Source organism: Misgurnus anguillicaudatus, unplaced genomic scaffold, assembly GCF_027580225.2.
Source record: "Misgurnus anguillicaudatus unplaced genomic scaffold, ASM2758022v2 HiC_scaffold_28, whole genome shotgun sequence".
NCBI lineage: Eukaryota > Metazoa > Chordata > Actinopteri > Cypriniformes > Cobitidae > Misgurnus > Misgurnus anguillicaudatus.
In genome coordinates, this window is record NW_027395278.1 from 4,928,519 (window position 1) to 4,943,262 (window position 14,744).

The 14,744-nt window shown below is 40.8% G+C and overlaps 1 protein-coding gene across 1 annotated transcript in view; it reads right to left on the bottom strand.

The window, feature by feature from the left end:
- LOC141362590 (probable JmjC domain-containing histone demethylation protein 2C) overlaps positions 1 to 14,744 on the bottom strand; it is a 59,676-nt gene that overhangs the window by 7,395 nt on the left and 37,537 nt on the right. Inside the window, exons 4-19 of the mRNA XM_073864874.1 lie at positions 10,839 to 10,944; positions 9,410 to 9,534; positions 9,201 to 9,332; positions 9,057 to 9,098; positions 8,838 to 8,952; positions 6,889 to 8,660; positions 5,923 to 6,074; positions 2,902 to 5,495; positions 2,363 to 2,564; positions 1,966 to 2,195; positions 1,713 to 1,865; positions 1,235 to 1,324; positions 998 to 1,122; positions 780 to 879; positions 451 to 599; positions 72 to 362 (exon numbers count right to left, since the gene is read on the bottom strand). Coding sequence (XP_073720975.1) covers positions 72 to 362; positions 451 to 599; positions 780 to 879; positions 998 to 1,122; positions 1,235 to 1,324; positions 1,713 to 1,865; positions 1,966 to 2,195; positions 2,363 to 2,564; positions 2,902 to 5,495; positions 5,923 to 6,074; positions 6,889 to 8,660; positions 8,838 to 8,952; positions 9,057 to 9,098; positions 9,201 to 9,332; positions 9,410 to 9,534; positions 10,839 to 10,944 — 6,378 coding nt within the window. The remainder of the gene's footprint in view (positions 1 to 71; positions 363 to 450; positions 600 to 779; positions 880 to 997; positions 1,123 to 1,234; positions 1,325 to 1,712; positions 1,866 to 1,965; positions 2,196 to 2,362; positions 2,565 to 2,901; positions 5,496 to 5,922; positions 6,075 to 6,888; positions 8,661 to 8,837; positions 8,953 to 9,056; positions 9,099 to 9,200; positions 9,333 to 9,409; positions 9,535 to 10,838; positions 10,945 to 14,744) is intronic.

The window sequence follows — 14,744 nt, forward strand, 5'->3', positions numbered from 1 at the left end:
AAATGCATTTTTCTCTATCCTACTGTATGTGAAGATTAGTAAGTAATCCCAACTAGGTAAGCAATACAAACCTGTGCTTGTGTCCAGTTCTCATTGAACAGTCTTTGGTTGCCTTGGTGACGGTGATCTTTGAGCCAAAGCAGCCGGTGGTTTCCCAGCCAATCGTAAGGGACAGTGGTGTTGGGATCAGCCAATGGGCCTTCATCAAACTTCACGCCCTCTGGCCGTTGACCCACTTCCTCCTCTTTCACCAAATCCTGAATCATGCCCAATCTGGCCATTTTTGTGGCAGGAATCTTATTTTCTACTACAGAAGCGATTATGTCATCTAGGATGTTGGGCATACGAATGTTTTGGGCCACCTGAGAAATGAAGAATACAGTAAATGAATCATTTAAACAAATGGATTAGTTATAAACATGTCTTCTGTAAATACTGAACATATCAAACCTGTTCAGAGGAATCATAAACTGGTGCAAATGCACCTCCGGTGGACCCAAGGCGTAACTTTCCAGCTGTTGAGGTCAGAAGGTCACGCAGTGTTGATCCTTGTTCTGGACTGGTGGATTTCTTCTTGTGAGCTTTCACAGTGTCACAATCTGCCATCATAAGATATTAAATCAAAACCACTGCTCTTAGGAGAGGTTTGCGATAGAGAAAACACAGAATTTGTTGAAACTCTGATTTAACCAGATGTGACAACTATTTCCAGATATATTGCATGTACATATTGAACAGATGCATGAAATCTGTATTCATGTGTGTGTTAATCTCCTCACCCCTTTTCTCCTGGTGCGTTCTCAGGGCACCATGCTGTGCGTTTTTTTGCTGATCTGAGATCTCAAGACTCTTCAAATCACTCTGATCTTTGTCTGAAAACTGACATCACACCCATTTTTTTAAAATGCTATTTTATTTATTCTAATCCAACACAAAAATAATATGTAAGTACAGTTTACAGATACACATGCATCTATGAGTCAAGTTGGTGCCTTACTGGTGAGAGTCCGTTAGAAGTGGCCACGCCGTGGTTGAGGGTTTTGCTGTCAGTGCAGGAACAGTGGGACGGGATCCCATTTGTTTCCCTTATCGAGTGCATAGAGCTCTGCATGTCTGCTAACACTGACAGACAGATTGCAGTACACTTATTTTACAGATCAGATTCAATGGCCAAAGAGTACAGGATGTGAAATATAGATTTGCACACAAAAATACATAAAGGCACCAAGCAAACCTGTTTCTGGGACGATCTGAGTAGGCATTAGGTTCTTCAAGTCATGTGGCTGATTTTTCACACACCGGACCCAAACATACAACTCCTTATCTGTGAAAACAAAATAAAAAAGCCAGGATAAATATACTGTATAAAGCATGCACAAAGAGACACATGGGCTAAACCCTTGACTAAAAGATTAGCATATGTTGTGTTCAGGGTCCAATTCATTTTTGGGAATTCTGGACTTCCTTGGCAACCCAGATTTACCAGAAGTGCAATCCCACACTTTCCTTTTTTTGTTTTCACAAACATTCCATGCTCACACTGATAAAATACCCTGACATTTCCAAGATGTCTGATTTGTGGAAACGCTTCCAAGAGGAGAAAACTGGTGAACCAGCTTTTCCAGCTAAGTTCCACCCACAAAAGCCACATCAAGGAAATTTTAAAGGTAAATGTAAAGTTTGTGAATCTGTATTTGCAGGGTGTGCCTCACCTTTTGCTTTCCTCTTCTCACGGGCTTTGTAACAGTCCATGCACACCACGAAGCCACACTTGTGACACGCCCAGTGCATGTTGAAAAGAGTGGCCTCACACGCATCACACATCTCCCTTACACCCCGCACTGCTCGCTTCCACATGACCTGAGCTAGAGAGACAGGAGACAACGAGGCAAGGTGAAAAAGATAAAATCACAAAGAATAAGAGTGTCTTTCATTCGACACACACGCATAGACAGACGGACGTACTGTCTTTCTTGACCCAGGTGACAGCAGTGTTCTCAGTTTTTACGAGCTGACAGAACTTGTCTCCGATGAGCTTCAGGACATATTTTGATGTTTCAAGGTCCATCTCTTTTCTCTTCCTGTCCTCCTCGTCCTCTGATCTGCCCGTCCACACTGTAACCGCCTCCTCATCTGTCTGTTCGGACACGGAAAACCCATCCACACGGACAACGCCATTTTTACTGTATGACAGACTAAAGAAGAAAGGGAGAAAGTACTGTATTAGTTAAACATTTTAACACTGTATATACTCCACATTTTACTGTAATACTAATACATTTTTATTACATAAAGTTTTAGAACGCAAAATGCACATATATCTGATAGTGTGAAATATTTGCCAACAGCATGAAAGACTAACCGCCTGAAGTAGTAAAATCGGCAAAAGACAGGCGAGATGACAGGCTCCTGGGCTTTGCGCGAACGATCGACACGGCACTCTCTGCACTTTTGCACGTTGGGGCCAATCTCACCACATGAGTCATCCTGTAAGAACGCTTCTCCAGTTAGCTTAAGCTTCCTCACCTTTCGCCAGTCTTTCAGCACAGAGCGAGGGATGCCATCTGAGAAAAGAAACGCATAGCTGACCTGAGTACATCTGTATTCTCAGCATCAGTTTGAATATGCATGCTTTGAATTGCCAATGTGGTAATTCCCATTTTTGAATGTCATGGTAAAACTCAATTGCATTCTGATGAACACACACGTTAATTGCTTTTGCTCAACATTAACATAACAAGGCCACACAATTTTCAGTGGCCTGGGGTCAAAAAGTAATTTTTCTACTACTGTATGTCACTGCATTTAAATGCAATGCATCTCCTGGGGTACATACTAATCTTTGAATCCCTATCTATGGGTCTAAACATATATTTACATTTAAACAGGTGGAACACTCACTGCTGTTAGACAGCCTCTGTTGATTCTTGTCCTTTGAACTTTGCAAAGTTCCATTGTGTTTGGTCTCCTCCTCCCCTTCCTCTACCTCCTCAAGTTTAGTCTCTTCCTTTTTCTTCTGATGGTCATTCTGCCTCAGTTTTAAGGAGGGCTTGGACTGGCGTTTAAACTTCTGTCCTGATCCACCAGTCTCACTCTCGTTGCCAGATTCCCCTCCATTCTCGCTGTCGTCGCTAAACTGGAACGATCGTTTCTCCCCATGTTTCTCAGGACTCATATGCACCTGGGTTGAACGTTTATCATTAGACTTGTCTTTAGGAGAGGAGTCCTTGGCCTCCAGCTTGTCATTTCCGTCCAACACAGGCTTAACGTCTTCCAAAGACGACTTTTTGCCTGCTGTCACTGATTTATTATTGGCCATTACAGGTTTCTTATCCTCTAAATTGGAACCTATAGCATTACCATTAAACTTCTTGTTCTCTGCACTGGTTTTTCTGTTGTCTTGAGTAGACTTCTTGTCCTCTAAAGTATACTTTCCGTTCAGTATTTTGGACTTTCTGCTGTCTATGGAGGAATCTTTGTCATCCTGACTGGACCAGTTGTTCACCAGTCCATTCATTTCCTGTTTGATAGGAATGGAGGTGCTCATTGCATTGCTTATAACTGTCTTGGTGGCATCTCCTGCTTGGAAGGTTGAACTGTCTCTGTCTTGCTCAGAATGACGAGTCAACCAGGCTTTCTTCAGTTTGTGGTAGTTGCTCTGACTTGATTGAGATGATTGGTTGGTTAAGGCTGAGGCAGTTGGCTGCTCATTGGCGACTGAGCTTTGTTTGTTTATGGGTACAGGGCTGAAAGTCCCTGTTGCCAGTCTGGGACATTTAGATGGAATAGGGTTAAAAAAAGTATTTTTATCTTTTTCTAAAGCATGTGCAGGACAAACAGTGGGTGTAGTGGGTGTAGTGTAAGACCCAAATCCACTATTTGGAGGGTGTGAGACATGTTTTATAGCATCTGAAGAATGTGTAGTGTATTGAGACTGGATTGTATGTGTGTTAAGTCTTGATTCGACAGCAGCTCTGTGTTTCTTCAGATAAGGAAAGTCTCTAGAAGAGCAACAAGAGGAGGGAGAGGGCTCGATCTTTGGTTGAACAGCCACAACCTCTTTCCTCTTACAGTGTTCTGCAACTAAGTCTTTTCTAGAGTGCGTGGTGTCCAAGTTTGCTAAAGGGTGCATCACTGAGCAACTTGACTGAACTTGGTTGTTATTAGGTTTAGTGGTCATGTTTATGGGCGTGCTGAGATCCCCCTTTGTAGTCATGTTGATAGGGTGAACAGTATCCAGAGGTGTCCACAGGACCCCTCTCTTTTGTTGAACACTGCCATCTTTAGGGTTGGACAGACCTTCCAGGGGTCTCATGTGACCACAATGCATCTGTGAAATGCCACTGTCGGAGACTGTGTAATTTATTGTTGTGTGCAGTTGGCTTGTTGATCTAACAATGACTGATGCAGTCGCTGAATGTGGTCTGACCAAACCACCATTTGTGTGCCCTCCAGGCTCTTTATCTTGACTGTGCAACACTCCACCCCTTTGTGCATTATAAGCTGGTGATATCATTGCCACTTTTTCAACCACAGGCCTCTTCCCATCTACCATACCATGTTTAAGTTCAGGCATCAAAGTGGGCGGCCTCTGCTGCTTCTGAGCTTTACCAGACAAACTCATTGGCTGAATGGGTGTGAGGGTAGGTGGGGACAATCTTCCATGTCCAGAGTCTTTGGGAGCCATCAGTGGTGCTGGAGGGTGGAAAATAGGGGCTCGGTGAAGTAAGGGCACGCTGCGGGTGGAAGACGTGATGGAAATGAGTGACGGACCTGATCCTCTCCTTTCCATAGCCCCTACATCAACCGGTTCCAGGGAAGAGGCTTTATGAGCAAGTTGCTCTGTGATCTTTCCAAGAAGACCTTCTTCTCTCTCATGGTGGCTTTGTACTAGAGGTGGAGGTCTGACTTTGATTAAGTTCTGTGTATTGGATGGGGTCATGACAGAGGCAATAGTGTTGTTGGCACTGAGTCTCTCATAGAGTTCTTTACTTGCTGGGGCTCGTCGCTGTGGAGGCTTGTTCTCCACGCTGTTAGACAAAGATGTGTAGTAGCTGTTCTGAGTGAGGGTAGGGGTGGGATGGGCTGACTGTGGCCGGGGAGGCAGAGCGTGTCTGAATGCATGAACATCCCTCTCTCTGTCTCCCTCTCGTTCTCTCTCCCTCTCAATCTCCTTCTCTTTAGCAGGAAAAGCAGAGATAGGGCTTCTAGGGTATCGCTGTTCCCTATCCGAGCTCAGTTTAGCAGTGAAGGGTGCTACGTCAATGCTCTCCTGAAGAATACGGCGGTTCTCTTCTTGGTAGCGGTTGGGCCTCTCACCTGTAAGATCGTAAACAACAAGTGGCTGTGTGGTTCGATTGGGGGGTGACTCTAGGGCAACTGGGCAGTATGCCAGGCCATTTTTCCCCACTGTTACACGGACCCGTTCCTGCTCAGATTTGAGGTGAGTGTGTATGGAGCTTGGACTATTATTGACGACTCTTCTCTCTAACTCTCTGAAAAGAAAAACAGCATGTATGAATACAAATGTTTTTGTGGAGGTCAACATCATTACTCAGAATGTCTAAATGAATTTGTCATTGAAAGGTTAGTTCACCCAAAAATAAACATATTCTGTTATCATCAGCTGATCAGCTGATTTTCTTCCATGAAGCACAAAGAAAGACGAGATTTAAGAGATCTGCTGTAGGGAAGGATTTTCAGCACGACATGATCTATGTTTCAGTCTGTTTTGCAAACAAAACTACTGTATGGTCAAAGAAGATATTAACAGGACTAGGCTCATCCTAATTAGCCTGCTTTCATCTTGTTATTTAGGAAAACCCAGGGCATTATGTGGGTAATTAATCATAACAATTTTCATTTTTAAAGGCATACCTGAAAATGTCAGAAAGTTGTAAGGAGTGCAACAATGAAACATACTCTGTGGTTTTAGAAGTGGGTGTGGAAGATTGAGCATTCCTGGATATTTTTTGAGGGTCCGCGCTGGAGGGTCGAACTGGCAGTGGGGAATGTAATCCTTGCCCATCTGCAGTCACAGGGGTGGGTTGAGTAAGCCAAGGGCTTTGTGTGTTCTGTTACCCCACAAACAAACACAAATCCTTAAGTTTATTAAACAAGTCGAACATGTTTAGTTTAACCTATCACAGAACATTAAAATTTAGGGAGATAAAACGTAAAAGAGAATAAACACACTTGAAAACACAATCTTGTTGATATCCATGAAACAAACAGTGATAAACAGTGAGTTACAAATGACTCAAGGGTCTGCTGATACCACATGATGTAAAACAGAAGTGACTGCCTGGACAGCTTTCATTCAGTTCGTCACTCATGTCACTTCAGTAAAGCTTGCTTTTCTAGTCCCCTTGTCCATCCTTTTCACTGTTGTTAGTCAACATTGAAGCCTCCTTCAATGAACAAGGCTTCTGACATTGCATCTAAGCTTACAAACTAAACCAGACCATTTTACACAATCATCAGTCTTATGTTTAACTACACAACTAACTCCAAAGAATAACATCACCTAGACTAACATGTACTACTGTATGTTCCTAGCAGCATTAAGTTAGAGGATAGATTTCTTCCAGCATACAAACCTTGGAGGATGTGCCCTTCATTCATGCCTAGACTCCCTAACATCCAACCTGAATGTGAGGTTTAAATAAGATGCCCAGTGAACCACAACAAGTACACAACTATGATCAGTTTGCAAAACAACACTAGGAATAAGACAATGTAGCTGATGATTTTAGTAGAAAAAGAAAGATGTGATACTTTGACTGCCTACAGGATCTGGGATTCATTATTGAACCTTTCCTGCACAACTGTGTTAATGTACAACTAATGTAAATGTCTATGACAAAAGCAAGAAGTGGGGAAACTCACCCTCCTCACATTGCTGTCAGAGATGCAAGGGCTGTCAGGGTGTGCCCATTTGGAGGCTGGTAAGCCAAGTCCAGCATAGCTGTGAGCTCCGTTAGGAAAAGAGGGCCAAAGGAGGGGATAGAGTCCAAGAGATGCCAGATGAGCTGTGCCGGGGGTCTGGCCCAAAAGAGATGGGTTGCCTGGAAGGGTCAAAGAATGGTGGGGAAGGCCCAGAGCTCCCATACGAGAATGGCCGGCTAAAAGTGCAGCAGAAGATGGGAGTGCAGGCAGGAAGGAGGGGAGAAGGTGCGGATGAGGAATGGTGGAATGGGGTGTGCTTAGGGAGCAGAGAGGAACCTGGGAGTGGAGAGGAATGGGTGAGAGGTGTGCAGGATGAGGGGAGGGACTCAGTAGTTTGCTGTGGGAAGAAGAGGGGGTATGACTGGGGGAGCTAGAAGAGGGAGATGGGGTCTTAATGTTGTGTTTGGGATTTGGTGGTGTGTGAGGGGGCTGGATGTAGGTGGAGTGGTTCTCCAGCTCTGCCCTTACTAGTGCAGGGTCTCTGTAAACGGTAAAGGGCTCTTTCCTGTCTACAATAAGGGGGCTTTTGGTGGATTTATCAGGGGTGGGAATGCAATTAGGTGTACTGGGAGGAGAATTGGGTGGCGTTTTGTATTGAGTTGGGGTTAAAGAAGAGGTCTGGGTCAGAACTGGAGCTATGAAGCAGGTTACTTTGGGACTGGTTGCCATTTTTAAGTCTATGGCAGACTTAGCTAAAGGAGAGCCCTCTTTTAATAGGCCCATCTCAGACGTTGCACTTTGTTTTTGTCTAGTCATCTCTCTTACAGTTTGAGTTTTAGGTGAAATCTTTGGAAATGGACAAGGACTGATGTGCATACTGAGCTTTTGCGTAGTCTCTAAGGAAACAACAGGTCCTTTTTCTGTGTTTATAGCAGCTGGAGAGCAACTGGATTTAGAATCCACATTGTCCTTTTTGTTGCAAGGTATGATAGGAGAACGAGGTGGTGTTCCTCTCTGCAGCTCTTCCACAGAGGCTGTGGAGTCACTGCTGGCTGTAATGGGCTCTGAATGGGTCAGTTCTGATCTTCTGACCACAGACTCGCTAAAATCTGCCCCCCTCGCCTCCATGTGGGTGAATTCTGAGCCCCTGACTTCCGGATCACACGTTGACATCTCCTGCTCCCCCTCAGTTCCTTCGCACTCCAGAGGTGATGTGTGTAGAAGCACACATGTACTCTCCATGGAGACCAGCTGCTCACTCTCTTGAGATGCTAGAAGTGCAGACACAGCTTCTGAGTCCTCCCTAGATGCACCCTCACTCCTGTCCTCTATTTCTGCCATGGCTCCATCACTTTTCTCCTCTGCTTTCCTACCACTAATTCCAGCAGTACATTCCGGTGCTTGTGTGCTCCTGAACAAACCATTGCCGGAAAGTCTAGGTGAATGGGACTGAGTTTTTTCCAATTTCTGACCATTGTTTTCTCCTGATTGGCTGGGAGAAGGTTCCATGTTTCTGTGGGATGAGTGCACCTCACAGTCCAAAGGCCTCTTTAAAGTGTAATGCTGTTTCAGCTGTCTCTTTGATCCTAAATCCGAGGATGAATCCTGCAATCTGCAGCTGGAATCAGAATCGCTGTTCTCAGACAGATCGGACACACTGCCTGCTTTCAACCTCTTCAACTCACATATTCTCCTCTCCTTTTCATCTTTCTCCTCTTCCTCTTCTTTCTTCCTTTTCCTCTCACCATGGCTGTTTCTGGATTTGGAAAAATCTAAAAGCAAAAGAACCATAAATACATGAAATATAAATGACCCAGGTAAATGATAAAAGAGAGAATCTGTTATACAGTTGTTACTGAAAACCACTTTGTACCTATCTCATGTCGTAAGTATGAATGAAATGTAATTAATAGAGGAAGCTCTTAATATCATTGTAATAATTAGCTCACCTCCTCTCTCTTCATCACTTCTCTTATCCTCCCTTATCACGTCTTTTTCTTCTTCTGTGCTGCAGTTCTGTATGCACAGCTCAGACTGCTGCTGCACTGGCTTGGAGTTGCACATCTTAAGCAGCAAAAAAAGTATGTGTCTTAAAACTAGAGGATATTTAAATACATAACAGATGTTGTATGTATTTCCGATATCTGTATTTGTGTTAAAGTTTATACCTGGTCAGTTGCTGTAGTGTTACTTGATCTGTTTCCTGAGCCCTGGAAAGAGATAGAAAAGATAAAGCGAAGATACATATTTAAACTGTCCTCATATAGGCAGTATATATCTGTTTCATTAAACAAATTGATGTGAGAACTCACAAGAAAAACTCTGTTGATCTTGGTGATCTGAGATTTGCATTTTGAGTTTTCTGCTGTCAGCGAAGAGTGAGAATCATCATCCAGTAACATTACCTGAACCAGCAACGGATCTACCTTCACAACCTCTCGAATCTTTGAAGACAAAAAATATATTTCAAAAACTAAACCATTGCAATAAAATATTTTTTCCACATTTTTCATGATCTTACCTGGTCAGTCATGACAGACATTGTTCTGTTGTTTTGGTCATAGTGTGTGATAAACCCAGACAGCCATTGAGTTTTATAGTCTTGTCTGAACACCTTCACTCTCAGACCATTTAGAGTACAAGCATCTGTCACACAATAAACAACAACAGTTCTTATCTGACTCTTAAAAATTATTTTTGTTGATGTACCTACAGTCTTAAAAATAAAAGTGCTTGAAAGGTTCTTCACAGCAATCATTTTTTTGGTTCTTCAAAGAACCATCTAGTCCAGGGGTGGGCATTCCAGGTCCTGGAGGGCCACTGTCCTGCAAAGTTTAGCTCCAACCCTAATAAAACATTGAAAATCCCAATCAAAGGCTAGAGTATGATTTGGAAATGATATTCAGGTGTGTTTGATTAGAGTTGGAGCTAAACTTTGCAGGACAGTGGCCCTCCAGGACCAGGAATGCCCACCCCTGATCTTGTCAAAGGTATTTTTAAGAATGTAATATATTTCAAACATAGTTAAAACCTAAGAAAAATGAATTCTATATTAATGCAGTAATACTTGCTTGACTATAAACACTGAAGAATGTCAGAATGGCATAAAGTTGAATATTGTTTTTAATCATTACTTTTCACTAATGATGACTTAAGTATAATTAAATTAAGAGTTTGGTTCCAAAATGCGATAAACGGCATTAAAAAAAATAGTTACGACCAAAGTCAGTATTGTATCGGGTCAGTATTAAAAAGTGAATTCTAAATTTTTAGCAAAATCCGCCGTGTTATTCTGTCATTTTTTCTCCCTTTTTTCCCAAAACGCGACAAACGCCAGTCCTCCTTCTCTGCTTCTTAAACTTTCCATTATTTTACGTGAAATCAACAAAAATCGAGCAGGACCAAAACATTTTACAGCTAATCACTGTCAAAAAATTTCAGCGACGACGTCCCAAGGATGACAGCAGCAATGACAGTGTTATTAATATGACAAAGAAAATTTTTAATTAATGCCATTAATGTTTTTTTTTAAGTGTATACCACTAGTCAACTAAATGAATATAACATGGCATGATGAATGCACATTTATATATTGATTCAATAGATTTATAGCATTTTGAAAAAAAACTTGTCATAGATTTATTGCATTTTACAGAATAAATAATCTGTTTTTATAATAAATATTTGAAAATCAAAAGCTGCTATGTGAACAGAAAATAGTGGTTTTCATCTTGTCACTTTCTTGGTATAGAAAACACGTTTTTACCAAAATTAGTCAAAATGGATTTATTGCGTTTTGGAACCAAACTCTTCAAATATATCTAAACATACAGTATAATCATCCTTATCATTTAACACTAACACAGAACATACTGCATTAACAAACACTCAATCATAATATTTCAACACAGATCTTTCCACTTAAGCATCCAGATTAGGGGACTGAATACCTTTCCGAAGAGTGTTCTGGAAATGGCTCTGTCTGAGCCAGGCCTGGACCTTTTCCTGCAGAGACGGATCATCTCTCACTGCTGGATTTCTAATGTCCACCTCTTCCTTTAATAGCACAACAACATATCAGGAATTAGAGATGAGCTAGTGGGAACTTCAGTTGTTTCTTGCCTTTTAAAGAATATCTCTATGATCAGTCAAAACCCACAAAAAAATAAAAACATGTAGAAAAGATAAAGATGATGGAAAGCAACAGATGCATATCAGACAGCTTCAGACAGAGGAGGGAAGTCTGGAAGAGACAGCGTACACGCATATACACACACACACACATACACGCACTATTACTCATCTATCCACACAATAGACACACACACTCACCACACAAACACACACACACACATACACAGAGGACTGGAAATTACGTAACAGTAGCGTAAGAGGGATATTTAAGCCGAACTATTGCTGAACTCCCAAAACCTCTGCCTATAACATAAACACACATCGCATAACCACAGGAAACAATAAAAAATATCATTTTGGAAAACATCTCTGTCTTTACTATAGTTTTCACACATCTATCTGGCACCCTGCCGACAGCATGAGTCGTAACCAGTGTTGGGTAAGTTACTCAAAAAAAGTAATAAATTACTAGTTACTAATTACATCTTCAATCATGTAATAAGATTACTTTACAAATTACTCTCTCCAAAAAGTATTTAATTACTTTAATTAATTACTTTCTAAATCCTATTTAGTACATGATACAAGGATAGGCTTGAAATAGCTCGAAGAAATAATATATAATATACATCAATTATTCTGGTCCCACTTTAGGGTCCAATTCTCTCTATTAACTATTAACTACTTTTGCCTCAATATATTCCAACTACTGCTTATTAATACTAAAGAAGTTGTTAATTGTAAGTATTGGTAGAAATGGGGAGGGTTAAGGACGTATAATAAGGTTTTGCAGAATCTGGCATTAATATGTGCTATTAAGTGTTAATAAACAGCCAGCATCTCATTAATATTAATGCTAATAATCAACCAGTTAATAGTGAGAATTGTAAACTTAAACCATGTTAAATCCACTATTGTATTTTAGTATACACATAATTGTTTTAGAGTCCATACACAGTATTTAGTTACATCAGAAGTAACTGTAATTAGATTACAAGAAAAGTAAGAGTAATCCCTTACTTTACTTTTCCAAGGGAAAAGTAATTAAATTACAGTAACTAATTACTTAGTAACTAGTTACACCCAACACTGGTCGTAACACATATAAACATACTCCCTACACACACATTCTCAGTCTCTTTCTCTCTCTTTGGCATTTACATCTTAAAATGTTTTTCGCAGGATTATGATTGATCTCCTTCTTCATTATAGTGAGATCTGTAACACTATTAGCTTCTCAATTAATGTGACTCTGAGTGCAAATAAGAAGGAAGATTATTGCTACTGTTAAGCCTTCATTATAAACAGAAAGTTTTATATAAGATGATTTGAATTATATGAAGAGTTTGGTTTCAAAACGCAATAAATCCATTTTGACAAATTTTGGTAAAAACGTGTTTTCTATACCAAGAAAGTGACAAGATGAAAACAACTATTTTCTGTTACAAACTTTCACATAGCATCTTTAGGTTATAAAAACATAAAAAATTCAAATCCATAAGTTGATTTTCAAAGATTTATTATAAAAACGGATAATTCTTTCCACATGCAATAAATCCATGACAAGTTTTTATTCAAAATGCTATAAATCTATTGAATCAATAGCCTATATAAATGTGCATTCATCTTTGCCATGTTATATTCATTTAGTTGACTAGTTGTACACACTAATTAAAAATATAAACATTAATGTCATTAATCAAAACACTTACTTTGTCATATTAAGATCACTGTCATTGCGGTTACGTCGTCGCTTAACGTCTTTCACAGAGATCAGCTGTAAAATGTTTTTGGTCCTGCTCGATTTTCGTTGACTTTGAGTAAAATTATGTAAAGTTTTTCATAAGATCCTCTGGGGTCAATGTGTTAGCATGAGAAGCTTGATGCTGTCGGGAGAACAAGCACCCGTCTCCCGAGTGCCTCTCAGGGAAAATATTAGATGCTGATGGCTTACGTTTCTTTCCCATCACAGAAAACCATCACAGGTTTAGCGATGCAATTAAAGTATTATTTTGTTTTGTTTGTTGATCACGAAGTACAAAGTAGATGAGGAAAACTAGGACTCCGTGAAACTCAGCGCGTCTGCCATTGTTTGTTTACATTGCGTGACTGGTGGGCTGTAATATCAGAAATGGATTTATTGCGTTCTGTTAAAATGGAGCAGTGGCGTTTATTGCATTTTGGGAAAAAAGATGACAGAATAACACGGCGGATATTGGATTTTGCGTAAAATTAAGAATTTACTTTTAACTACTGACCTGATATAATACTGATTTTGGCAGTAACTCATTTTTTTCAAAAATGGCGTTTATCGCGTTTTGGAACCAAACTCTTCATATATTGTTTATTAAAAATATACATACAGGATTAAGAGATTCAGTCATTCATAATCTTGTCGTTGTTATTGCTTTGGAAATTGTTCCAATAGAGGCCTTTAAATTGAGAATAGTGGTTAAAGGAAAAGACTTGCATGGATCTGTTTTGTGGTTGAAAAAGCAGTCAAATCCAATCACTGCTATCATCTCTCTCTCTCTCCCTCTCTCCATCAGTCTTCATCTGGCTACTCTACAGCCTGAGTCCAATTTCTCCTGTGTGAGTCATATACAGCTGACCCCAGAGTCTGTGTCATCATCCCCCTCACACACACACACACACACACACACACACACACACACACGCACGCACGCACACACGCACGTGCACGCGCACGCTCAGGTGCAGAGAGATTGACAAAACTACAGTCTGATAAAAGTGACTCTAGCCTTTATCCAGATGTCTTTTTTTGTGTCTTTTATATTAGAGATGAACTATGTATCCGTGACTGTCCACATGAGTTTCTGCTAATATAAGCTTTTTTAATTCACAGCACTGGCCCTTTAAATATCATGGCTTACCTTTTAATATTTTAGTTTCTATGCCAGGTTTGAAAGGTATATGACACTCACCTAAAGGATTATTCGAAACACAATACTAATACTGTGTTTGACCTTCAGTACTGCCTTAAATCTACGTGGCATTGATCCAACAAGGTGCTGAAAGCATTCTTTAGCAATTTGAAATGATTCGAGCTTTGTGACATGGTGCATTATCCTGCTGGAAGTAGCCATCAGAGGATGGGTACATTACGTTTATAAAGAGATGGACATCTGGTCAGAAACAATGCTCAGGTAGCCTGTGGCATTTAAAGGATGCCCAACTGGCACTAAGGGGCCTAAAGTGTGCCAAGAAAACTTCCCCCGAACCATTACACCACCACCACCAGGCTGCACAGTGGTAACAATGCATGATGGATCCATGTTCTCATTCTGTTTACACCAAGTTCTGACTCAACCATTTAAATATCTCAACAGAAATCGAGACTCATCAGACCAGGCAACATTTTTCCAGTCTTCAACTGTCCAATTTTGGTGAGCTTGTGCAAACTGTAGCCTCTTTTTCCTATTTGTAGTGGAGATAAGTGGTACCCGGTGGGGCCTTCTGCTGTTGTAGCCCGTCCACCTCAAGGTTGTGCATGTTGTGGCTTCACAAATGCTTTGCTGCATACCTCGGTTGTAACGAGTAGTTATTTCAGTCAAAGTTGCTCGTCTATCAGTCGGTCCATTCTCCTCTGACCTCTAGCATCAACAAGGATGGCCCACAGGACTGCCGCATACTGGATGTTTTTCCCTTTTCACACCATTCTTTGTAAACCCTAGAAATGGTTGTGCGTGAATCTGGTACTC